The sequence below is a fragment of the Panulirus ornatus genome, chromosome 3, assembly GCF_036320965.1.
Source record: "Panulirus ornatus isolate Po-2019 chromosome 3, ASM3632096v1, whole genome shotgun sequence".
In the NCBI taxonomy this organism is placed as follows: Eukaryota; Metazoa; Arthropoda; class Malacostraca; order Decapoda; family Palinuridae; genus Panulirus; species Panulirus ornatus.
Genome location: NC_092226.1, coordinates 10,299,062 through 10,322,695, shown reverse-complemented (window position 1 = coordinate 10,322,695; position 23,634 = coordinate 10,299,062). Strand labels below are relative to the sequence as shown.

Here is a 23,634-nt window from a genome sequence, read left to right as displayed (position 1 = left end):
GAGGAAGCTAAGTTAAGAGTTCACGAAAAAAAATTCTACACCTGGGGAATATAGAGATACATTATAGAATGCTCTTTCAAGATTTAAGAAACAAGAGGCGTAGAAATGAATTACTTTTTTTTTGTAACATCATAAATGAAGTTTGTAGAGGCAGTTTCTTTTCGCATTCGTACTTTCTATAATTTCAATTTACTTCGTCTTTGACTGAAGTGTAATTAAGCCATGAAGTACAAGGCTGTTCGTCTATTTCTCAACTACCTAGGCTGCTTTGCTTCATCTGGCACATCTACAGACCTTCCGAACAATTTCCCTGCAATAATCCATTTAACTCTAGTCCATAAATTTATCAACCTTCAACCCAGACAAGAGTTCTACCAACCCAAGAGGTAAAAAGTGTCGTTCTTCGTGGCAGTGGTGCGTGCGCTTGGCAGACACACTTGGCCATTATAAAAGTCAAAGTGTTTCATGAAAGCGTGCAGGCACAAAGATAGCTGCCAGGTTACATAGTCAAATGAGAACCAAAATCTCAAATAGCTTCCAGGTGGACGATGCACTTTTTAGGTGATGTAGTGGAGGGATGAGTCTTATCCCTTACGGCTTCACAATGAACGTATTCTTGCAGTCTGCCATGACATGTATTCCCCATCTGTAGTAAAAGACATTAACCTTCTACACAGGCAGATTACCCATGAGGCAAGAGTTCTTAACCAAATCTGACCCCGACCTCTCATTCCTTCTTTCATACGACAGCGTTATCAACATTCAATAGAAATCTAATAACACAATTGGTACTATGTAGTGTCCAACATGTCTTTGAAATGAACCTCATCTTCGACCAAACTAGTCCTAAGTACATTTCTAATATAATCCGTTTGAATTACTTAGTCTGTGATTTCCAATGTACAAGGAACACTTTTGATGATCAGTAACAATCGTTTTCAAACTATGAACATTTTTACGCAAGCCAACCAGCAGTTTTAACAAGACGTCCCGTTGTATCTTCTTTGTTAGAATTGATAAAAACCATTTAAAAAAAAAAAGATAATCGCGATGCTCATTCGTTTTCAAATAACTTGATAAATTTTACAATCATTCCGGGAAATTAATGTCAAAAAGACTATTGCACTTCGATTCTTCGAGCAAGTATAAGGATTTTAAGTCCTTATAGGAAATGGATCATTTTTTTGTATCAACAGACTCGCTTGTGATGGAGGAAAATAAAGGAAACTTAGTAAAGGTCACCGACAAGTTAACTTGGCATTCACACTAGTTCACAGACTTACCATCGTACATCTTGGCACGACAAACCAAGATCTATAATCTTTGGAAACCCACAGACCTACTTAAAACAATTCAGATTTCAGTAAAAGAAAAAGTATGTGGACTTAATTAAACCAGCCTACATTATATACAACCCATGTTTTAGATATATCATTCAATAACCTTATTAACCCATACTTTGATAAATCACAGTCCATACCAATCGACATCAATTGCCAAGTGTATAAACTTAATATTCACCGAAAATGTTTGAAATCAACTCACGTTATCCAAACGAGATCATCACGAACTTGCCACACTATTTTGATACACGTTTAATACGTTCAAGTTGAAACCTAAAGAAAGTTACAAAATTCAGTAACTTTGTTCTACATCAAAATAGTCCTACGTCAAAGGTGTTCTGGTGATCGTTCATAGCCAATAATGTAATCATTCTCATTTCAATATTTTTTTTAATCATTTCCATCACTTGTAATATTACATGCATTATTTTTTCCGCATCCAAATGTGTTGGGTTTCTTTTAGAAGTTTTTTGAAACCATGTTCTTCCTTTTGTCTCTCGTGCTGAAATTAGTGGCTGACATCCTTTTCATACAAGTACAGTACTGGGGTGTCATTGCATTCCAAACAAGCTTAGTGTCATTTCATCAGTAATAGTGATTAACGATTTCAACGCTGTTGAACGAGTGTTCCACAAAGCTTAGATTATATTTAGAATATACATCGCTTTCGTCTGCCAAGGATCCCATTGTTATCCTACGCAATCTCATTGCTGTAATTTACTCTGCAGGCATTGGGGAAAAGGAGCCATCGCCTGCAACGTACACTTCAGGGAAAAACCCTAAGTAATTGATAATAGTTGGGAATGACACGAAACCATCCTGACCATATAAAACCTCCACCCGAAGTAAAACCCAGTGGGAAAGGTAAACCAAGCCTCCCTAAACCTTATTCACATCCATTATTAGGGCTATTCTATTATAACACATTTCTAAACTTAAACGAACAAGAAGGGTCGTCCGTTTGCATCCACGGTAACTCCATGAATTGAGAACCATTCCTAAGATATCGGCCAAGTGAGCTACTATGAAAATAAGTAGTCCAGACTAAATGGAAATCTTCAAACCTTTATGAACGTTAGATGTTCTACACGTCACTTACATAGATGGATGTCTTGGTTAGTTTCCAGATGACACTGTTCCTCCTCCTGCAGGTGTTGTTTGTGGTGGAGGCAGCCATAGCCAGGTACACCTGAAGGTACGAAAAAACACAAGTTCTCCTGTTTAGTCTTGATTAGCTTTTCAACACTGAAAATCAATGAATTTGTTATTTATGACGTCTATAAAAACTTATGGTCTATCAGTAGATCAAAATTGTATTAACTAATCAATGGCTTTCACAACTATCGCTCTTTGTCTAGGATTAATTCACAATACACTAAATATCTAGAACATTTCGAGGTGCATTGCGCTTACCAGTAACCTCCAAATATCAAAATTTGATAGATTTACGAAAGAATTTATCAAGACCATGTCTCATTACTGCTACAGACTTTTTCCCTTATCTTCACCTAAACTTGGTTCTGTCGCCACTCACCTCCTCGTACGTGGCTCCCAAGAAGATCCACTGGTGACCAAAACCAGAGCCTGAGATCGTCAACACCTCCGTCAGAATCGGCGACGTTTGACTTATCGAATACAAGACAGAGTCGCAAAGTCCTTTCCAGGTGATCACCACATACGTTGTGTTGAAAGCCTGCAAGAGAGTTTTAGGAAGCTTTATGTACAAACTGTTTTAGCTTAACTTTAGCAGTAAAAGCTTTACAAAATTATTTTTGATGCAAGACCCTCTTCCTTCCTGTCTGCAAGTACCATACTGTGATAATATTCTTTTAGAAATTTTAGAAGTAAATTACCCAGCACAACGTATTTTAATATCAAAATGTACATCCTTGGAGCCTCGACCCTTCCTCCCGGGCACTTATCCAGGTTATAGAAGGCCTTATGATTATGTTCGACGTTATCTGCTGGTGGACAGCAAGAAATATTCATCCATAAAGAGGCGAGAGGATAGAGAAACAGAATACCTCTCCATGTAGAGAGGCGAGAGAAATAGAAGACCTTCCCCCGACGCACCAGTAACGAGAGACAGGATGCTGAAGCACAAGGCTTTCCCCAGACTTCGAATCAGACCAATGGTGTTCATACAAGGATCCTCCTCACCCACCACTATACACGGTGACAGTCGAAGTCGAGGGCAATGCTGCTATCTACTCACGAAGAAGGTTGTCGACGAGTGTCGCTGGTAGGGAGAGATATCCTCGTAGACTGACTTGAAGTAATCGCCCTCATATATGGCGGTGCGAAGAATCTTGTGTAGTTTCGCGATAGGCGAGCAAGTCAACGGGAACCTCTCCTGGTGGGGGATAAGGAATAGGAAGAGTTGCAAGTGAAACAATTGTGGTTAGCTCGGCAGTAATATCACAATCGTGGGTATTCTAGAGTTTACTTTTGAAAGAGAGAGAGACTAGTTTACCAAAGGTTTACTCATATGGAACGTTTAAGGAGACCAAATCCCGCTGTGTCACTATCAAATACTCATAAAAGGGTCTTCACGTTATCTAGCATTACATAACCTATACGTACGCGCAAGTCTGCTTTTATGACTTGGTAGTCATCAATAGCTTTAGTCAGATTACTGCGGAGATCGCTAATCTTGAGGGGTTCCATTGAAGAGTTCTTCAACAGGGCTTCCTGAAGGGGAAGAAAAAAAAAACACAAGACATGGGTAGAGAAAAAAAAATCGCTACAATTTAGAAATCTTAAAAGCATAAATAAAGTCCATAGAAAGCACTTTTTTTTTTTTTGTTTTTAAAACCACGAAACAAGTAGGATATTCTCAACCACTATAGATACGAAGACAACATCGAATTCTTACGAAGAGCAACACCGGTCCCTCGAAGACCATAAAGCCGCTAATGTCAGTAGGTTTGTCGAGAAACCAGGCGTTATAGTAGAGGTCTGGCACATCGATGCCATTCACAATCCCAGTTGAACTTGTGAGAGTCGAGGTGCTCACAGGGGCGTGGAAGATGACAGAACCTGGTATAGACCAACACACAGACGACAACTATTAGTTATCTCTCTATTTTGTATATTAACGATTCATCTTACTCAGTACTTCAGAAGCAAGTGATAGAGTCTTACACAAGCAGATCTTAAGTTGTTTACAGAACCATTCATAACGAAATAAGTCTCCGTTTTACCTTGTATTTCTGCCCTCTGCTTTAGGTTGATGGCCTGCTCGGACAGATCTATCTTGACGTCTGTGCCCACGTAACCAGTGAGCTCCACGTTGCCCAATACTTCCGCTGGGTCCTCCAGAGTGAAGGATCCCGTCACTGTCTGGCCGCTCACAGCCTGCGTGAAGGTCATCAGGTGCAACAGACAATAGAAAGACTAATTTATGAATGCGGATGACACGATTCTTTTCCTGACAGCTACTTCAAACTAGTCAACTCTACCAACTCTCCAGTCCACTTACGTGACATGCCTATCAAGTGCCTCCACCAATTTCCCGGTCTACTTGCATGACATGCCTATCTATCACCTAGCTTGACCACGTAGAGTGACCACACGTACCCACCTACCACTTAGTGTGACTATATACACACTACAGCCTAGTATGACCCATAGCTATCCACCTACCTTCAAGTGCATCCCGTGGCTACTATACACCTACCTCCTAGTGTGACCTGTGGTTAATGCGATCCCTTAATTACCACCGGACCCCTAACGAAGCTCTCCACCTACCACCCTGATATGACTCCCAGACATCACTTGACATCTGGTGTTACCCATCAGATATAACAGTGTGGCTCCCATCTACCATCCACGCCTCTAAAGATCTCCCCACCCACCAATTGTGGCCTTAATCACCGTGACCTATCTATGCGGTGACCTCCCCCTAATGTGACCTCACCTTCATCGTGACTGCCACTTCGTCAGGTAGGTACCAGGAATTGACCAGACCGTCGACCTGGACGTCAGTGGTGGTAATGTTGCCAAAGGTGACTGTGGAGGTGATGGTCTGGGCAGTGTTGGTGGTGAGGAAGTCAGTCTCCAGGTTGAGGCCGTTCAGATGAAGGGTCTGGATGTCCCCTAACACGTTTAGATCCTTAGTAAACACCTGCAAGATTGTGTCAAAATGATTCGATCCTCTACATATGATTATCCTAGATACAAAGAAAAAAACAGTAGGACTTGTACAATTGCTAATTTGCTCAATTTGGTTAAAAAAAGTTCAATAGTGCACGAAAAGGTTAGACGGAACATTAAAGGGGAATGATCTAATAGCCTATATACAGGTTAATTGCCATGGTAGTAGGATTCTATACATTTATATAGATAAAGAACGAATAGTAACACGAAATGAATGATAGGTCTTCTGTAGGTTCTTGAAGAAAGTCTCTCTGCCTTACGAGAACTTAAAGAGTTTATAACGCCCACTTGGGCGGTTACTACTTTATGCGAGCCAACCACACAGAGAGAGAGAGAGAGAGAGAGAGAGAGAGAGAGAGAGAGAGAGAATGGTTGATGGTCTTACGGTGAAGCAACTCTGGCAATAACCCGGTAGCCTACACTTCAGGAAGAGGTGGTTGTTGGGTGGGAAATATTCGGTATTCATATCAATATTTGAATACTCTTATTCCAGTTTTATTAGGCGAGGCGAAGTTAAACTGATAAGGAACATGTCAAACTTCCTCATGGTTTAAAACACGAGGCCTCTAAGGGGATCCCGGTCGACTTCAGCCCAACCCTTCCATCCCAGAGAATCCCTTTGGGACACGTCTGAACAAAGACGCTTCTTTCCGTGTGACCCTCGTGGGTAGAGCTTTATTCTGTACTCTGCCTTCCTTTTGAGAAGAAAGTTGTACTTACCAAGTTGGATTCTATCGTCTGATTCTTGTTCAGGAACACAGCATCACGCAAGAGCCTGTTGTAGTCTACTCCATCAATCTTGTCCTGGATAGAGTAAAACAAGAATGCTATTAATCAAGGATACAATCACAACACTTTCCGTATTCATAACACAATCATCGCATATAGAGGTGGTTATAGACACAAGCAATCATATGCACCTTTAGATACAAGAAGCAAACAATGCCGTAGAGTTACTGTAACTGAAAATTCTAACTCGAAGTAGAGACAGACCCTCAGAGATGTAGTGGGAGGGACGAGTCTCAAGATGGCTTAAGGAGCCAAGATCTCCAGCCCTGCGGTATGGACGGACCATTACTAACCTTGACTGTAATTGACTGTGCAGTCACCTGCGGGCTGGTGACGACACCCTCCACGACTATACTACCAGTCAGGTTGCTGTTCGAATCCCTCAGGACGACGTGCTGAAGGTAGTTGTTGAAGGGGATGTTGTTAAGGCTCCTGACGTTCAAATTCCTGAAGGTGGTCATGTTGGAGAGGAAGTTCTTCTTGCCGGAGATGATAACGTCGGTGTCTTGGATCCGAACAGCTTGAGCCATCCTTCTCTTGGTGTTTATGCCGTTGAAGGACCCCTGGAGACGTAGATGGTCCGTGCTAACCTCGCCGAAGAAAGTGACATTTCCTGCAATTTTCAAGATTCCGAAATCAGCTCCAAGTAAAACTAGGCAAGCATTTAGTTACAACTAACTTAGACCGCATTTAGTTACCTCCAATTTAAACTTATACATTAGTCTTTCCCATATTCCGTGACAGTGGTTCATTTTCCAATGCTCAGCGTTGTTAGTCTCAATATCAGTGTTCGAGGAGAGGCAGAAAGGTACCCAGAGTTTGGGGAAAATACGAATGCTTGCTTATTTATTGTCAGATGAAACAATGAACCATTTGAATTGTGCAATAGCATTCAGTGTTAGGAAATTATACCATATAGTCAAGTTAAATTTGATGTCATCAGCTACTTTCAAAGTGATTTTACTCAAGGTATTTTCACAAGAAATAGATGAAGTAACGAATGCTTTTTAGAGACGAGCTTGTAACCTCCATTGTCTTGCCATGTCTGGCATTTAATGGAAGATTTAGTACAACTGTAACAGCATCCAGTTCCAAGTTACTAGGGATCCTAACCATAGATCGTCTCCCCAGCTCCAAGGAGGCCTTGAGAAGTCAGCCGAGTGAGATTAACCTCGTTGAACAAGCCCCTTATTTCGACAAAGCCTTTAGTCTCTACGTCGACGAAGGTGTAGGGAGCACTGATGGTCTGGTCAGTGTGGCGGGTCAGAAGAGACTTCCGTAGATCGATACCATTAACTGTCAGAGCTTCGATGTCGCCCTGCACCGTTAACCCAGCTTCGAACGTCTTCTTCCCTGCCAGTAAAGTTTAAAGATCTTACTATCCAAATTATACGTTAGTAATAGTTAAAACAGTTTTCCGTGAATCTGATACGTAAAGAAAAAAGGTACTTAAAACTAAAAATTTTACTATCCAAACTATATGTTGAAATAGTTAAAACAGTCTTCCGTAAATCTAATGTGGAAAAAATAAAGTTACTTAAAACCTGAGGGGTTTAAGATCCTTCGTTACTTACCAGTTATGATCTGGATGTTGTTCGAGTCCTTGTAGACGATGTCCTCATTAAGCTTCCGTAGATCTATGCCGTTCACAAGCCCGCCTACCTCTACGTCGCCGTTGAAGAAGAGGTCGCCCCAAGTGGCGCCACCTGTCATCTCAGTGTTCCCAGCCAACTTCACAGCATGGTAGTCAATATCACTAATATTCAGTCCATTGGCACCGACGGAGTTCGAGGTGGTGATAGGTCCGTTGACAGTCATCGCCAAGAATGTCACGTCTCCGGTAATGACCGAAGACTCGTCGTTCAAGACGAGGTTCTGCGTCAAGAAATAGAGATCGTAACCATTGATGGTACCCACGGAGAGAGGACCCTCCACCACCACTGGGCCTTCCACAGTCAGTACCCCGGAGTGGTAGCTGTTAGATGTTAGACTCACGTGTTTACTGTTGAGCAACGATATGTCTACCGTGTTCACCGTAGCCCCGGGGATCATGTCGATGGACTTTACCTCCAGATCGTTAAAGGCAGCGAAGCGCAGAGACTGTGGAGCCGTGAAGACCTGGTCAGTACTCTTGGTAACTACGTTGTGGAAGTCGACATTTCTAATGTTTTCCGTGATGTCCAGCACTTTCGTGGCCAAGGTATTTGTAAAGGTCTTCTTGCCCCTCACTACTTGCCCGTCCCTGTTCAGGTACACTGCAGATTCGACCAAAGTCTCCAGGTCTATCCCAGCTAACAGATCGACCGTCAGGGAACCAAAGGTAACGTCGTTTAGGAATGCCTTCTCCCCAGTGATGATCTCGTCGCTGCTCGTCGTGACCAGGTTACTGAAGCTCTCGCCGTTAAAGGTATTCTTGAAGATGGCGTCGGTGATCGTCAACCCAGCCTTAAAAGTCTTGACGGAGGAGATCGTGACAGAGGTCTCGTCGTCGTACACAATGTCATTAGCGAGGTAATTCCAGTCAAGACCATTCAGCTTCCCACCGAAGGCTATGGATGGAGCGTGCACATCTTTCTCGAATATCACGTCGAACTTCCAGTCCGACGTGTTCATGTACGATAAGCTGGCATTCAGCTCGTCCAAATTCACACCATCGATCAATTTCGAGGTTACGTCTAAGTCTCCCTCGATGAACACGCCCTGGGCGAAGACCTTCCCTCCAGTGATGACCTGGGGGGTATGGAGAGTGACAAGCTTGTCGAGTGGTAGGCCATCGACCAGGAAGTTGGGTCCTACAGCCACAGAGCCGAAGTATACATTGGCGAATTTCTTCGCACCGAAGTTAATGGTGGTGTCCGTTTGGAGGGGATAGTCCTGAGGAAATCTGTTGCCGTTGATGGTTCCTTCAACGAACAAGTCTTCCTTTATGTCCACAGAGGGCACGACGAGGCTCCCGCTCATGACAGCCGGCTGGTTTCTGAACACCGTGGTCGACATGAAGTGAGCAGTGTTGACTCCCATGATAGACTTCGCCTCGAGGGTGTGAATCTTCAAGGAGTTGGTGAAAACGAGCGAGCCAAGGATCGTGCCGCCGTGTGTGGTGAGGGCGTTGGTTTGCAAATACTCGATGTTGACACCGTCGACGAGTCCAGACACTGCCGTCATCTCGTTCACATAGAGGTCGTCCTTAAACACACAGTTACCTGGAAAATGAAAAAAACATTTAAAGTTGAACTAGTGGAGGAAACACGTCTCAAAATTAGGTAGATTTAGCATTTTAGAAGAAAATACGACTGCGTCGCATTACATGCCTAATGTAGCGTCTTCGTACAGGAGCACAGCTTCTTCAGACAAGTCTATCCCAGCGACGGTGCCTCCGGGCGTTACGGAGATGGTGTCAGCCACTAGGCCCGAGGCGAAGGCGGCGCCAGCGATGGTCTGGGATCCGCTGGTGGTTACGATGTCGCTCACTGGGATGTCGTCCAGGTACTCTGGGTATAGGTCGACCACCTCCAGTGGCTTTAAGAAGGTCTTCCGTCCAGCAATAACCCGGGTGTCATTACGTCTGTAGACAAAGATAACCAAGTAACTATTTCCTCAATCCTGTCATGTTTCCCCAAGGATGAATTCTGAAAAGTCATCGTGTATGTGGGTGAAATTTCAGGTTGGTTTGGATTCAACACAAGTTGTGTAGACATTCTGTTCCTTGCAAGATTTATGTGATAAGTTTAATATAGAGGTTAATGGATCTTTCATATTGAAATCAAGATTATTTAGTTCGAATGAAATCAAAACTATGGATAAAGTATAGAAGCTCTGCATTTCTCTCGTATGCCTTACGGGAATAATAAATTTACCTTAAAAATCACATTCAATGTTTCGATATTCAAAAGAATAGTCCGTCTCCCTGCATACCTTCGTTTTCTATCAATAGAACATATCGCCTACCGAACAAACATCTAACTTCACCATAACACTCTCTCTCCCTCTAAACTACATGCATTTTAGGCAGAGGGTTCATAATCTCTTGTAACGAAAATGAGGTTCCTGGTCACGTCTCTCAAAACTTAAAATCTTTTTACTTTCGTCACTTTGGTACACAAACCCCTCCCTTCCCTCTCCTCGTCAGAATCATGTTGAAGCAAATTCTTGTGTGTTGGTGTCGCTAAAGATTTTGCATACAAGACACTAATACAACAGAAGTTTCATTATAGTGAAAACACTTACGTAATTGGGTTTTTCATTAATCTTTTAGTACATTTAAATACTTCAGACTAAGCCCACTTAATATCTCGCAAATCCAACTTTTCATTTGCTTGAAAAAAACATCCTTCAACTGATGGTACGAAACCTGTGCAATCCTTCAGTAGGATTTGCAATGGGCAGATAACCTGTCTGACAACATACCATTTATACATTTCTACAAAGCCTGCACACAAGGTTACACCACGAGTAAAAAAAGTCTTTGGAGAGGCTGTATCACCGGCATTCTAAGAACTTCACTCCAAGAGAGTATTATATTACCCAGTTACTGGATGTACCGTAGCCATGGAAGAGCGGGATCTCCTGGAAAATGTGGTCCTGGAGTAACTACAGGACCCCATCAAGAGAGAAGTCTTTGGGTAATTATAGATGAAACAACATTTGGAGAGAAGTAGCTTCAATATCTGGCTTAGGGTTCGAGATCCAGTCCAGACAGCTAGTTTGGCTGGCCAGTGTGGTCGCTTACTATCCCTTTAGGGTTCCCCTCCGAATGGATATCTGGTCTGATACGGGAGAGGTTACTTGCAGACTCTGGTCGAAATGGCCCGATAGGTTGAATAAATGGACTTGTCCACAGCAGACTATGGGCAAAAAATGTTTTAGGATATGGTGAATACAGGGGGATAAAGCCATGCCCCTTACTTATTTGACGAACAGAATTTACCTCAATATTTTTTTCCCCCAGTTGGGGAAAACAAGAGGCTAGCAAAATGGGGCGACTAGGCTCTGGAATGATAAGATTGAAATGGAATTTCCAGGTTGTCAGCATACCTGATTATTCCTCCCAGGATATCGTCCAGAGGGAATGGATTTCCAAAGACATCCAGCGGTTGGCGGACAGTGAGGTGCGTGGTGGTGAGTGTGGTGATATCCAGTCCACCCTCTACCACAGACTTGACCCCAGTGATCAAGCGGGTGCTGCCAGAAGACGGCACAGCATCTGCAGGAGGAGAATGGCAGGAAGTAGAAAAGGGAGGGAGAGAGGGAAGTAAAAGTAATGAATCAATATAGTCGTGAAGGACAGAATACGTAAAAAGGATGAAGAATTGAAAGAAATATATCGCAAGCAAGAGTGTTTAAAGCCTTTTTTATACCTTCTAACGTACCGCAAGCAAGAGTGTTCAAAGACTTTTCGTTTACCTTCTGTAGTGTTTGACATTCCTCATTCATCAAAGTCTCTCTCAAACAAGAGTGATGTATCTCTGCAATACAGAGTCACAACGGAAGTCCATCGTATAATCTTACCGTCCAACCTTAAGTGCAAGCTCCTGAGGGTGCTGTTGAGGGTATCCAAGACCCCATCGTAGTAGCCGAGGCTGCTGATGTGTTCCTGGTAGCTTTGGTGGGTCACCTCCCCAGCAGGGTCCACTTGTTCGAGGAGGATGTTCTGTGCGTCCAGCACCTCCGTGTCTAGAGTCTGTAGAACGAAAGAAATTGATAGGGACTTCAGCCGTCCAATTCTGTTTAGATTACCCCTTTCTCTTCATCTCTTTTGGTCTCTGCTTTTTCAGTTTCACACAATACCTGGATTCTATGGAGACTTTCCTTCGGGACGAGAGCTCGATAATATAAAGTATCTAGCTAGAAGCTAAGGCTTTTATATTCACCCAGAAAACTACAGGTTTTCGAATATTTAGCAACATGAAAGATGATGATGTGGTATTCAAAGGCACCGCTCAAAACCTCGTGTAAGCAGTAGACCTCAAAGGTTTAACATTTAAGTTTTGTTTTTGATTATAGTTACGTCAAGCACCTGGGTTACCCGCGTTTACAATATTCAAATAATCTCTGCACTTACTCCGTTGACTTTTATTCCATTCACTATGACGATGTTTCCTATGATGGTGTTCTGTCCTTCGATGCTGAAGTCTAGTCTGTTTTGGGCCAGTTCAATCACATTCTGTTGCCTCAAGTATTCCTCCTAGTGATCAAATATAAACCAAAAGTGTTTATTCATCTGTCTGTACAAGACTATATAACAAACAACCAAGACTGGCTATCACTTCACAACATTGTGAAAGCTCAGGAGTTATTGAGCGTCCAAGATAAAAAGTCCACCATAAGATCCATAACTTCATCCATTCCTACATCCACCACCGGCCCTCCACCACTAACCTCAAGCGCGTCGATGACGACCTGGAGAGCCTGGTTCTGTAGAGTGACGGGGTCTGGAAGGTCTTCTAGCTTCGCCTTCACCTCCAGCGTCAAAGAGCCAGTCTCACCAGAGATAAACACCTGCCAAGATAACCCTAATATCAAACTCAAAGGGTTAGTTTACTGGTTATGGTAAGCTAATGGCCGAATGATTTTGCCAAACTATAGCCTCTCTGTCTTTTGAAGTACGGTGGCTGTGTTGCTTACCCTTGGCTGTGCGAGTATAAAGATATTCCAGATTTTCCTTTAGTGGCAAAGATGTTCGTCTAGAATAAAGTCTAGCACCCATAAGATTAAACGATCAAGACGAAGGACGCACATACATACAGAAAAGGTAGCAGATGTTGCTTTTCACGGACGGGTGATGTATCCTTCTAGCAGCTCTAAGAAAGGGGAGAGTTATTGCAAGTGGTCGAGAGCATTAACTAGAGAGATCTATGGTCTAAATATCTGTTCCACAGAAATATCCAAAACTGCTTTATACACAAGTTATACCAGTATGGACATTAAGGAACATATAACCAGAAACTGTAATGATATTTGTTCATGTCGTTGGATTAGTCTGGACAAGACAGGCAAAAAAAGTACCATACTTTTATCAATAAAAAAATTCAAATTGGAACAGACCTTTCAGTCCTTCTGTAGCAGTTTGCGATTGGAGATACGAGAAACTTGTAGACCGATGTGGTCAAGAGTAGAAAGACATTTACAAAAAATGCAAACGACAGATGATTAAGGATGCACAAATTACGTTAGTCGTGGCCTTTAAGTGAAACATTAAGAATTCTTAAACGTATCTATGGTACTGGTTTCATGCATTTTATTATGGAGTTATCTATATGTACAATCATGTCAATGAAAATTACGTAGCCCCATTCGAAGCCGAAGGTTAGTGCAAAATTTTATTCACAAATCAAACTTCTTTAGCCTCAAGTAGAACAAATTTCGGCATTTGACTACTTACCTAAAACCAGATTGCACAGAACACCATTTGCTACCAAGCTACAAACGCTCAATCAAGTTAAAATTAAAACATTACGAGAAAGAACCAGTCAACCTCACCAGCACCAATCTTCCTAAACAAATTTACGCCAAAATCACTTAATTTATTCATTCGATTCCAGACCATATTTGTAAATCGACATTACAAATTAGGGGCTAAATTTCAGAGTATTACAATCATACATGACCGGAGAATGAATGAGAGCGAATGACCCCTTTATCTTTCTCAGTTCTGGCGCTACGTCGATAACTCTGAAACGGCGAACAAGTACGAACACAAAAAAAAAAATGAAATAACATCGTTTGATAACACTGAAGTCTTTGGAGGCATCACAGTAAATACAGACAACCCACAATGAGACCTGTTAAATACAGGCCATAAGGTGACGCTGACCTGTTTCAAACTTACAAAATTTGAGCCGTGCTTTAGGTTGCTTTCCGCGTGTCCAAACCCAGTGTTCCAGTCTTTGATAGCCACAGGCAGATCAGTCTCGTACGTCTGGAAGTGAAAATACGACATTATGAAAAGAAAAAACCTGTTGGTGTATAATCTTGATGATCAAATTGAGGAAAACTATTTTATAATAAAAAATAATATATCCGATGAAATTTAATTTTCTTTAGATAAAGCATATATATATATATATATATATATATATATATATATATATATATATATATATATAACACCGAAAAATACTGCAACCATATAAGCAATGGAAAAATATCATCCAGTTCGTAAGGAAATCTAAAGTTACCAAATCTCACCTATTGATGGATTTCCAGATTAAAAGATTTATCAAGTTTTACTGCAACCTATGTGCTGTTCCTCCCCATTCACAAAAGGGGAGATAGTCCTTCCTATTGCTTGATCTACCTTTCCACAATCTACACTGTAGGAATGACGTGATAGACACAACAGACAAAAGCTACCAAGGATATCTAGCCAGGTTTTCCCCAGCAATTATAGTAATTCATCACCCAAGTAGTTATTCATCGTCCGACGTGCTCAATGAACCCCCACACCAGTTGTTTCCAGTGGGTAATCTCCTTTACCTCCACCATGACCATCAACAACCACATTGTTCCACATTTTTCATCTGCATAAAAGCATTTTTCATGGCGAAAGTTGAAACAGTGTATTTGATCATTAATAAACACTAGGTAAAGGTCATTAATTAAAGGGGTACCTACCACATGAACCTTCTGTGTGGCTCCGTTCCACACGTAGGCCACAAGTCGGGTTCCAACCCCGGTCAGCAGGACAGACTTGCCCCTCCAGGATGGTATCTGCAGTAACAAGTAATCAAGTTACCTCTGGTTAGCCTTGTATCTTGATTCTCCTCAAAGTCGTCCTCCTCCAGTCACTGAAGTTATGACCCTTTTGCTATAGACATTGTAAGGTTTTTTTTATGTGGTTTGGTAACACAAGTTCCCTTTCCCCTCAAGACTCGCCCCCTCCATTATAATATCTGTAGCCATGGGTTATCAAGTAAGCATTAGTATCTTAAAGTCCTTTTCCAATCATTGAAGCCATGACCCTTTTGCTATAGATATGCTGCAAGCTGATTGTGGTTCATGAATTGGCAAAATAGGTCTCCCAAATTTATTATCATAATTATGCGTCATTTATGTCGAAATCTCAAAGGAAAATAGGTACACCTAGTGAAATATAAATTGCTAAAGATTACCGACATTTAACAGACTGCATATAAAGAACATGCCATTTTTTCTCAGACGATTCAACAAATATAAAAGCTAAACAGTCGTCCATACTTAAAATGAACACACTCTTAAGGCATTCTCTGTTTAAGCAAAAGTACCTAGACATTTCAAAAACCTATTGTCGAGTATTAATCCTGTTTTAACATGTGTGAACTAAGGTTGCTAAAACCTCGGTGCTCAGGGGACAACGTCCTGGACCACATACCAGTTCATCAGAAGTCCTATTCACATCAAAAGAGAGTACTTACACTGAGGGGAATAAAGGCGTGGAAGTAGGAGAGCCCATGGCCTGGGGTCAGATTCTGCACCGCCTGGTAGTACATGCCGGAGTGGAGGTAGAGGCGGGCGACCGTCGGCGTCACCAACACAAGGTAGTTCTCGAAGCCCATGGTAAAGCTCCTCCATGACACTATAGGCTCCCCGAGGCTCAAGTCCTGCAGGCTCGCACCTGGTACTCGTACCACTGGTTAGCCTGGGAATGGGCAGTACACCGTCAGGGATGAGGAATAAACCGTATGCGGGAAAGCATTGTAGATGTTCCTCTTTAATCTGATGTTATGTACACCCAGTACAAAAAAGTACATTCCCGGGTGGCTCAGATATTTTCTCGAAATGATCAATATGACTACACCTCGGTAGGGTAGGCCCAGTCCATAGTCATCTCTATCAAAATATGACAATTATTACAAAATGAAAGCAAAGCCACCAACGCAAGACTAGACCTATGGTTATTTCTTAAAACTCTTGTCACGGGCGTCACACTTTCACACAGTAGGTGGAGAGATACTCCCCTCACTGTGTACAGTGAAGCAGCTAAAGAGAGAGTGGAGTAGCTTATCAAAAGGCCAACACCACCAGCGACTTCATATGGGCATTCCTATGCCGTGCTCTAATGGTTACCATACTGTAGAAGATGAGCCAATCTGAAGCCTCCTCACCTTGAGCTCGTACACATGGAGGATCGTCACGTTGAGAACAGCCACCATCACACGGCCACCACTCTGCCACACTTTCATCTCGGTGCCAGACGCTTGCCACAACTCTGACATCCTGGAATATGGAGGGAGAGGTTCTTTTTTCATAGTGACAAAATTATACAAGGAATCAGATCTGGTTAGCAAGGCAAAAAGTAACGTCAAGAACCATTACAAAGTCTTCAGCATTGTTACAAAAATCTATTGGTTTAAGGTACCCAAGACAACCTTATACATATATCAAGTTACAAATACATGACAATAGCAACTAACACTAGACTCTGATAGATACGAAGCCTGACAACTGCAACACCCGTTCTTTTCCTCGAAAAGCAAAACGAATTCTCCTACAACCTAACTCGAAGTCCTTTTTCACGAAAGTCCACAAAGTGTTAAGAGTTCTTATCAATTTCTCTGTTTCTGGCCATCTCAACAGAGATTGCCATGACCGAGGAACGTTTTACCTTGCCTCATCAGCCATACACACACAAGGATCAAGGTATCGAATGGCCACCACGAACTATATATAATTTTTTCTTTCATACATTCACAGTTTCCCGTGTTACGGAAGTAACGTTAAGAACAGGGGACCGAGTCTTAGAGGGAATATCCTCACTTGGCCCCGTTCTCTGTTCCTTCTTTTAGAAAATAAAAACGGGAGGGGAGGATTTCCAGTCCCCTGGTCCCTCCCCTTTTCGTCGCCTTTTGCAACATGCAAGGAATACGTGGGAATTATCCTTTCTCCCCTATCCCCAGGGATATATACATACACAGATTCTGAAATTCTTTTTAGATAAATGTCTTTTCAACATCGTAGGATTACACGATTATTTACAGTGACTGGGATGTAAATGAAAAGAGCAGAGACTAGAAAACATCTCGACTATTATCTTCAAGGTTGTGCCAAGCCCGTGTACCACCACAGAGACACCACGGGTGTAGCGAGGGAAAAAAGACACCATTGGGAAGAAATTACGTGATGAACTAACTATTACCAGACAAAAGATCGTTCAAGAAAACGTAATGGGGAAAGTTGCAGTACATCGGAAAACTTGTTAAATCATGACTACATCAAGTTTTTCAAGATTCAACAAGTCCGCTAGAAAATAGTGGTACACCGTGTTTCGAGACATAAGGGTTGACTTTAACAGCTTTGTGGTAATCATATTGCCATAAGGAAAGGAAATAGTAAAATGTGTAGTTCCTTCCTAGTCTCTAGCTCTCCCACAGTAGTGCTAACAAGGATAGCAGTCTTAGCTCCTTAGTAAGCCATAACAAGAACCTCCCTAGTGTGAGAATCAAACCTTCCACATCACTCATTCGAAACCCTCCAACCCTCATCTCTGCCACCTACCCACTAGCCATTCCCGTCGAGTCGATGTTGATGCCGTGGAACTGCTGTGTGGACTCGTCCGCCCTGAAGGTTATGAGGAAGCGGTCCTTCTTGATGATGCCGTGGAAGTCCTTGTAAGTCTCCCCGTAGCCTAGATGGGTCACAGGCCTGGCGAAGTTGATGGTTCCCAGGCCATTCTCCGCTTGCATTGGCTGTGCGCTGTCCTCATCCTTATATAGAACGTAAGTTAAGGCATTAGTTAAGCAAACTTGGGGTAAGTCATGGTGTATTATTTTCCCCCATGGAGAGGCAGAGGAGGGGAAACTATTTATAGACATATTTCCCTTGACGGTAGCTGGGTCACAGACTGAACATTACAAGAGGAAATCAGGTCATGTGGTGTCGCTCCAGGGGGGGTAAACAAGGTCATTGATGGACAGCTTTTGGTTCAAGGGAAAAGACGACGACGGCGAGGTAAAATTTGACCCTTCCTTGTGGGTTAACGTTGAATGCCGTTCATACACTAATTTCCTCCCTCATAAAGCCCAAGATCCTCTTAATGGCTGGGTCGAGACTAACATGATATTAATGAATTAAACACTGTATACGATTTATAACTGAATATAGTTATACCTTTTCATATATACACATCAGAATGCTAAACATCTATCTTTTAGTCAATGATGAACACATTCTGATAAGAGATACGCCAAAGTCCGAGATACAATTATACATTTGCTGTACCTCCTTTTTGTGCATTGCATCCAAAGTAATTTTCAACGAATTACAAATTTTGAATACGTTCACAATGTGCAATAAGGTACAACAGAAATGTAAACGTGATTGTGTCAATATCCTTTAAGGAGACGCGATATAGATCTTCGTTCTGAAGGAGTCATCGAAAGCTTCGTCGAACATAGACAAATGATGGTTCAGAGGAACCTTCTGGTTTCCATCTGTTGATACGAAGTGGGAAGACTTACTATCTTGTAGAAGCTGACTGTGGTGTCCCGGGAGGTGACTATAACTCTCTGGAGGCCAGCGACTGGGTCGTAGTAGTCGAGGTAGTACTGGAAGCCCACAGCAGAGTCCAGTTCCAGCAATCGAGGTCCTGGAAGAATGGACAAGTCCTGCTGTGTATGGAAGCTGTTGGTGACGTGATGAATGACCGAAGTGCACTTGTGACAATCTTTTTACACTTGTTGATTTAGTAGATACTAAAGACAGTTTCGAAGCAAGCAGATATGTTCCCAGAAAGTAACTAGTTTTTTGTGATCAGAAGATGAAAAGAAAAGTTAAGGGAAGCTAAACATTTCTCCTTGTTAATGGCTTTTGTTATGACATTAACCTATCCTCAATCCTTGTGGCGATATGCTACAATAGACTACCAAATCCTACACAAATCTATCATGTCTTTAGAACAAAACTAGAGCATTAGCTTTACCTTGTGATATTTATGCCTAATCCCTGTAATATACATCATTCATAACCAAAATATATTGACTGTACGAATTGAGTAACTATTCTGTGTACACAATTCGAAACTTGCGACGTTTGTCCAAAGTGGGGAAATGATACAATGAGGGAAGTAGAGAGGAAGAAGTTAAGGGGTAGCGTCGTCAAGTGGTAGCATCAATACCTCCAGACAAGACTTACTGTTGGCATCACAGAAGTGCTGGACGTAGTCGAGGCCACACTGAACACAAGTGTCCGAGGCTGTCTGGCACAGACACCCATCACTCTCGCAACACGCACAGTTCTGAGGAAATACATCAATTTCTTATAACGTTCACGACACCAGAGGCAGCCTATTTAACAGTTTAATAACCCATTACTGACACAGGCTTCCTCCAACTGGCAGTGTAATCGGAATCACTACACCCTCAAAGGGCTTACAGTTATCTACATGTTGAGTTCCATCACTTGGTGTAAAGAGGTGTTCATCTTATGCAGCGTCCAACATGATGGTTTCGAAACCTTCTCGACTCTTACAAGTCATAGCAATTGTCTCTTCTTACTAATACTTGGCTAATTCCTGTTGTAGTCTTTCCCCTCCTCCCATACTCTGTTCCCCATCTCACGTCTCCAGACCATAAGTTACAAGAGTACAGTAACAGTACGAAGTTTTCGTTTTAAAAGTACAGAGATCTTGTAGAAAAACATGCCGAAGTTCATCTTCCTAGATGATCTTTGATCTAAACTTATTTGCCTTCATTATACATTAAACACTCTTGCCTTAAAATTCACGCACAGGTGAAGACAGTAGTCTCAATTTGCTCAAGAATTGAAAAGTTTAGCGTATGATTTCGCATTCCTTCTCTTACAAGTTTTTCTTTGTAATGTCGCTAAGAAATCAATCTCAAGAGGTCTGTATAGGAAAGCAGCTTTATGCATGTACCAGCGATTTCCTCTCATGACTTGAAAGCTTTTTAGTTTATCGGAATGATGCCTCCTTAATATGATCGATTGAAGTTTCAAGTCTCTCTCAACTGCCATACTGGAGTGGACTTTAAGTAGAACATACCTCAACTTGTTGGTTATCCACGTCTTTATTATATCACAGTCAACCACTAGTTCACACACAGATTCTACTGTCGTATGGAGAGGAATACTGTCTTTCTACGAGTAACGCAGCAGATCTTGCAATACTTTCTGAAGGGTGTTAACCAAAGTCTCTCCACGACTAAGACATTCAAACACCCTCTTTTGTACGATCAACAAACACACTAAACAGATTCGCCTACACATAGCCATGAGATTTACAAGAAAAGTTTTACCTCCACCTGAAGATCTACAGGTGGTGTTGCCTTCAAAGGCCTACGTTGTGACTCACCTTCGAGTGATCGTCCAAGCAGGGACATCCGGTAAGAGATTTGGTCCATTGGTTCCTCACCTTCACCGCCTCTAGCTTACCTTTGACCAGCACATGCCCAATGTGATCATCGCTCTGAAAAAAAAAAAAAAAGACCGTAATCACAAATACCTCTTGTAGACATCTTAAGTTCATGTCATTTTATCTGGATGAAGACAAACCTAATGTACAGGGTCAAGAATTACGAGCAGTCGAAACTGTACAAGAGAAACATAAGAACGCTACACAGTTATGCCAGACTTAGACGAGCCTTTGAAAGTGTCCTCACCTGATATATGGCAGAGAAGTTCCAGAGATTGAGAGGGAAGACATTAATGATCTCTATGTCGCCGAGGTGGTGCTTAATGGTGATGTCCTCGATTTCCAATCCTACAATTGTAAGTAATGATTGAATACCGTAAAATTATTTGATAAAACTATTGCATAGTCAATATTCATAATACAGTTCCTTACGAAGCAATGTACTTTCAGATCTCGAGGTAAAGTCCAAGATTGTAGACTAAGAATTAAAACTACAAAAATTAAATTACTGAACATTTAAGGTTCCTCTACTTCCCCAACTTCTTCGCTGGCTCCATTCTATCCCTCACAATAAAGACTTAGTGCAACGTCCTATCTTAGAAAGTATACACAACTCGTACTCAAATTGAGATGCGGCAAATCACATGTGAACAGTTTCTTCGACGGTATACAAGATATATTTACTCTTGTGTGGAACAAAATTCATATGGGAGAGTTTTACTCCAAGTCCAAAGTAATTATAACTATTCTTAATCAGACGTCTAAAATCTCCACTCTAGTTTATCTACACTGTAATCCTCCAACCTTCTTCCATAGACCCTTCTCCGGCATCCGCTTCAAAGAATTGCTTTCAAGTACGCTTCTGCCATCAGCAAGAACGCACGTCACACTCTGCAGGTTACGGCAACACAACGTGGGTCGTTGGGTACCCAAGCGATGGATCGTTCTGGTACCTTCCCTTTATGCACTACAGTATAGAAGCTTTATCTACTCTCGTTTTTCCCAACAGTTGCGTTTTTAAGGAAAGTTCTGCGAAGTCCTCCAAAACCCACGATTACTTTTTTCCTTACATCCAGCCCCTTTTGATTTCATGTTTAGCCTCTCTGAAGAGTTATGAGAGACTTAAGCCTTAAAAAATACAAGAGAATAGATTGAACACTCAAGAACATGATATTGGAAGTCTTCATGCTTCTCTGTACACAAGGTTATGATCTGATGTACAAAAACCCTCATATTAACAGGCTTTGCAATACTTTTACATATACATTTCTGCTGGATTAAACTTCCAAAAAAAAAAAAAAATTCCAAATGTTTATAGGATTCTCAGTTCGCCAGCTTCACTTTTACAGCATCAACTATTAGATAGCAATATCTACCCACATTGGAATGTCTCTTACGTTCTATATTATATATATATATATATATATATCCCTGGGGATAGGGGATTAAGAATACTTCCCACGTATTCCCTGCGTGTCGTAGAAGGCGACTAAAAGGGGAGGGAGCGGGGGGCTGGAAATCCTCCCCTCTTTTTTTTTTTTTTTTTTTCAAAAGAAGGAACAGAGAATTGGGCCAGGTGAGGGTATTCCCTGAAAGGCCCAGTCCTCTGTTCTTAACGCTACCTCGCTAATGCGGGAAATGGCGAATAGTTTGAAAGAAAAAAAAATATATATATATATATATATATATAAACCAGTTGTCTTCAAGAAATGTTCATCCATCGAAAAGACATTTTCGCAGAGACCCTTACCATTAGCTATCTCAATCTGGCGTCATGACTTACTCTCTCTGTTCCCTATCTCGGTGTCGTAGGCATACGAGTGCCAGTACTGCGGGCCTGTGTTGCTGGAGGAGGGTGTATTGTGATCGTAATATGCCGCTGTGTCTCGTCGGTAGCGATGCAGGTTCTCGACGTTCGTCTCGTGTTCTCTTAGCTGGTCCTCGTAGCTCTTCACGATGTCCTCTTGAAGCTCCTCCAGGCGAGACTCCAGCAGGCTCTCCAGCTGTAGAAGTGGAATAGAGGAGGTGGTGATGGCAGGCACAGCATAATGAATGGTTGCACAGGAATGGTGGTCAAGGAGTCAAATTGTTGGCAGACGTACACCCACAGATAGTGACCCAAAACACGTCAAGAAAACTTCGTTACCTAAAACCTGCCAACGTGAAATGGTTTCTAACAGATCAGTTTGATCTAATCAAACATTTAGCCAAGAGCAATTATCCTCAATTATCCTAAAGGAACATTATTTACTTTTTTTTTTAGATATCTGGACTTTTTGTTTTACTATATAACTTGCAGATCTTTCAATGTTCTTTAGGATAGATCTACATTCACATGGGTATAGCTACCACCTTACAGTTTACAACGACCATGAACTTAACCAGAACATTGACAAAGATCAAAAGAACTTAACCAGAGCATTGACAAAAGATCAAAAAAATGGACAATATTCTATTCCCTGTATATCTATTAACCAGATATAAAACTCCCCTTACTCACCCTCTCTGGCGAGAGATTTCTCAGCAGGATCTCGGAGGGTTTGAGGTCTTTCTTCGGCAGCGCCCACACAGCGGCCACGCACAGGAACAAGAACGTCACCATCACCTCCGCCTTCATCACCTGCAGTGAGGATGTGGTCGAGATTGTAGAGGGTTGGTTAACCACACACACACACACATTGTATTACCCGCCTTTCCACTACACCCTCTTTACGTCTCGGCAACCTTTCCTTCCATATATTCTTTTCTACAAGCTTCCCCTCTCCCTACATGACAGTAACTCTCCCTACATTATCTCTCCCTCAATCCTCGTGACTTCACCCACTCTACCCCCTTCCCCAGACCCGCGTTACTCACCCTCCTTACTTGCCCATATATCTCTTCCCTAAATCCTCACAATCCACCACCTCTCAGAGGAAAGGCGACGAGTGTTGGAAAACTTCACATGACCAGTTCCCTGCAGCAATCTTTCCGTACCACTTCACCTTCAGCAAACCTCAT

At 42.0% G+C, this 23,634-nt stretch overlaps 2 protein-coding genes across 2 annotated transcripts in view; both read right to left on the bottom strand.

Annotated features, from left to right (window-relative positions):
- Positions 1-16,484, bottom strand: part of LOC139760370 (uncharacterized) — a 22,553-nt gene extending 6,069 nt beyond the window's left edge. Inside the window, exons 1-20 of the mRNA XM_071683459.1 lie at positions 16,373-16,484; positions 15,683-15,906; positions 14,904-14,999; positions 14,119-14,208; positions 12,669-12,788; positions 12,352-12,474; positions 11,799-11,970; positions 11,325-11,493; positions 9,602-9,855; positions 7,865-9,493; positions 7,404-7,643; positions 6,584-6,903; positions 6,222-6,305; positions 5,263-5,469; positions 4,547-4,700; positions 4,219-4,382; positions 3,927-4,034; positions 3,559-3,696; positions 2,878-3,036; positions 2,443-2,532 (exon numbers count right to left, since the gene is read on the bottom strand). Of these exons, the coding sequence (XP_071539560.1) occupies positions 2,443-2,532; positions 2,878-3,036; positions 3,559-3,696; positions 3,927-4,034; positions 4,219-4,382; positions 4,547-4,700; positions 5,263-5,469; positions 6,222-6,305; positions 6,584-6,903; positions 7,404-7,643; positions 7,865-9,493; positions 9,602-9,855; positions 11,325-11,493; positions 11,799-11,970; positions 12,352-12,474; positions 12,669-12,788; positions 14,119-14,208; positions 14,904-14,999; positions 15,683-15,823 (4,458 nt within the window). The 5' untranslated portion in view covers positions 15,824-15,906; positions 16,373-16,484. The remainder of the gene's footprint in view (positions 1-2,442; positions 2,533-2,877; positions 3,037-3,558; positions 3,697-3,926; positions 4,035-4,218; positions 4,383-4,546; positions 4,701-5,262; positions 5,470-6,221; positions 6,306-6,583; positions 6,904-7,403; positions 7,644-7,864; positions 9,494-9,601; positions 9,856-11,324; positions 11,494-11,798; positions 11,971-12,351; positions 12,475-12,668; positions 12,789-14,118; positions 14,209-14,903; positions 15,000-15,682; positions 15,907-16,372) is intronic.
- Positions 15,862-23,634, bottom strand: LOC139759326 (uncharacterized). The gene is made up of 10 exons (XM_071681455.1): positions 23,611-23,634; positions 23,135-23,254; positions 22,418-22,637; positions 20,882-20,982; positions 20,575-20,688; positions 19,398-19,500; positions 18,725-18,852; positions 17,763-17,971; positions 16,373-16,484; positions 15,862-15,906 (listed from the first exon to the last, which is right to left on the bottom strand). Exons 1-10 carry the CDS (start codon positions 23,632-23,634, stop codon positions 15,862-15,864), a joined length of 1,176 nt encoding a protein of 391 aa, XP_071537556.1.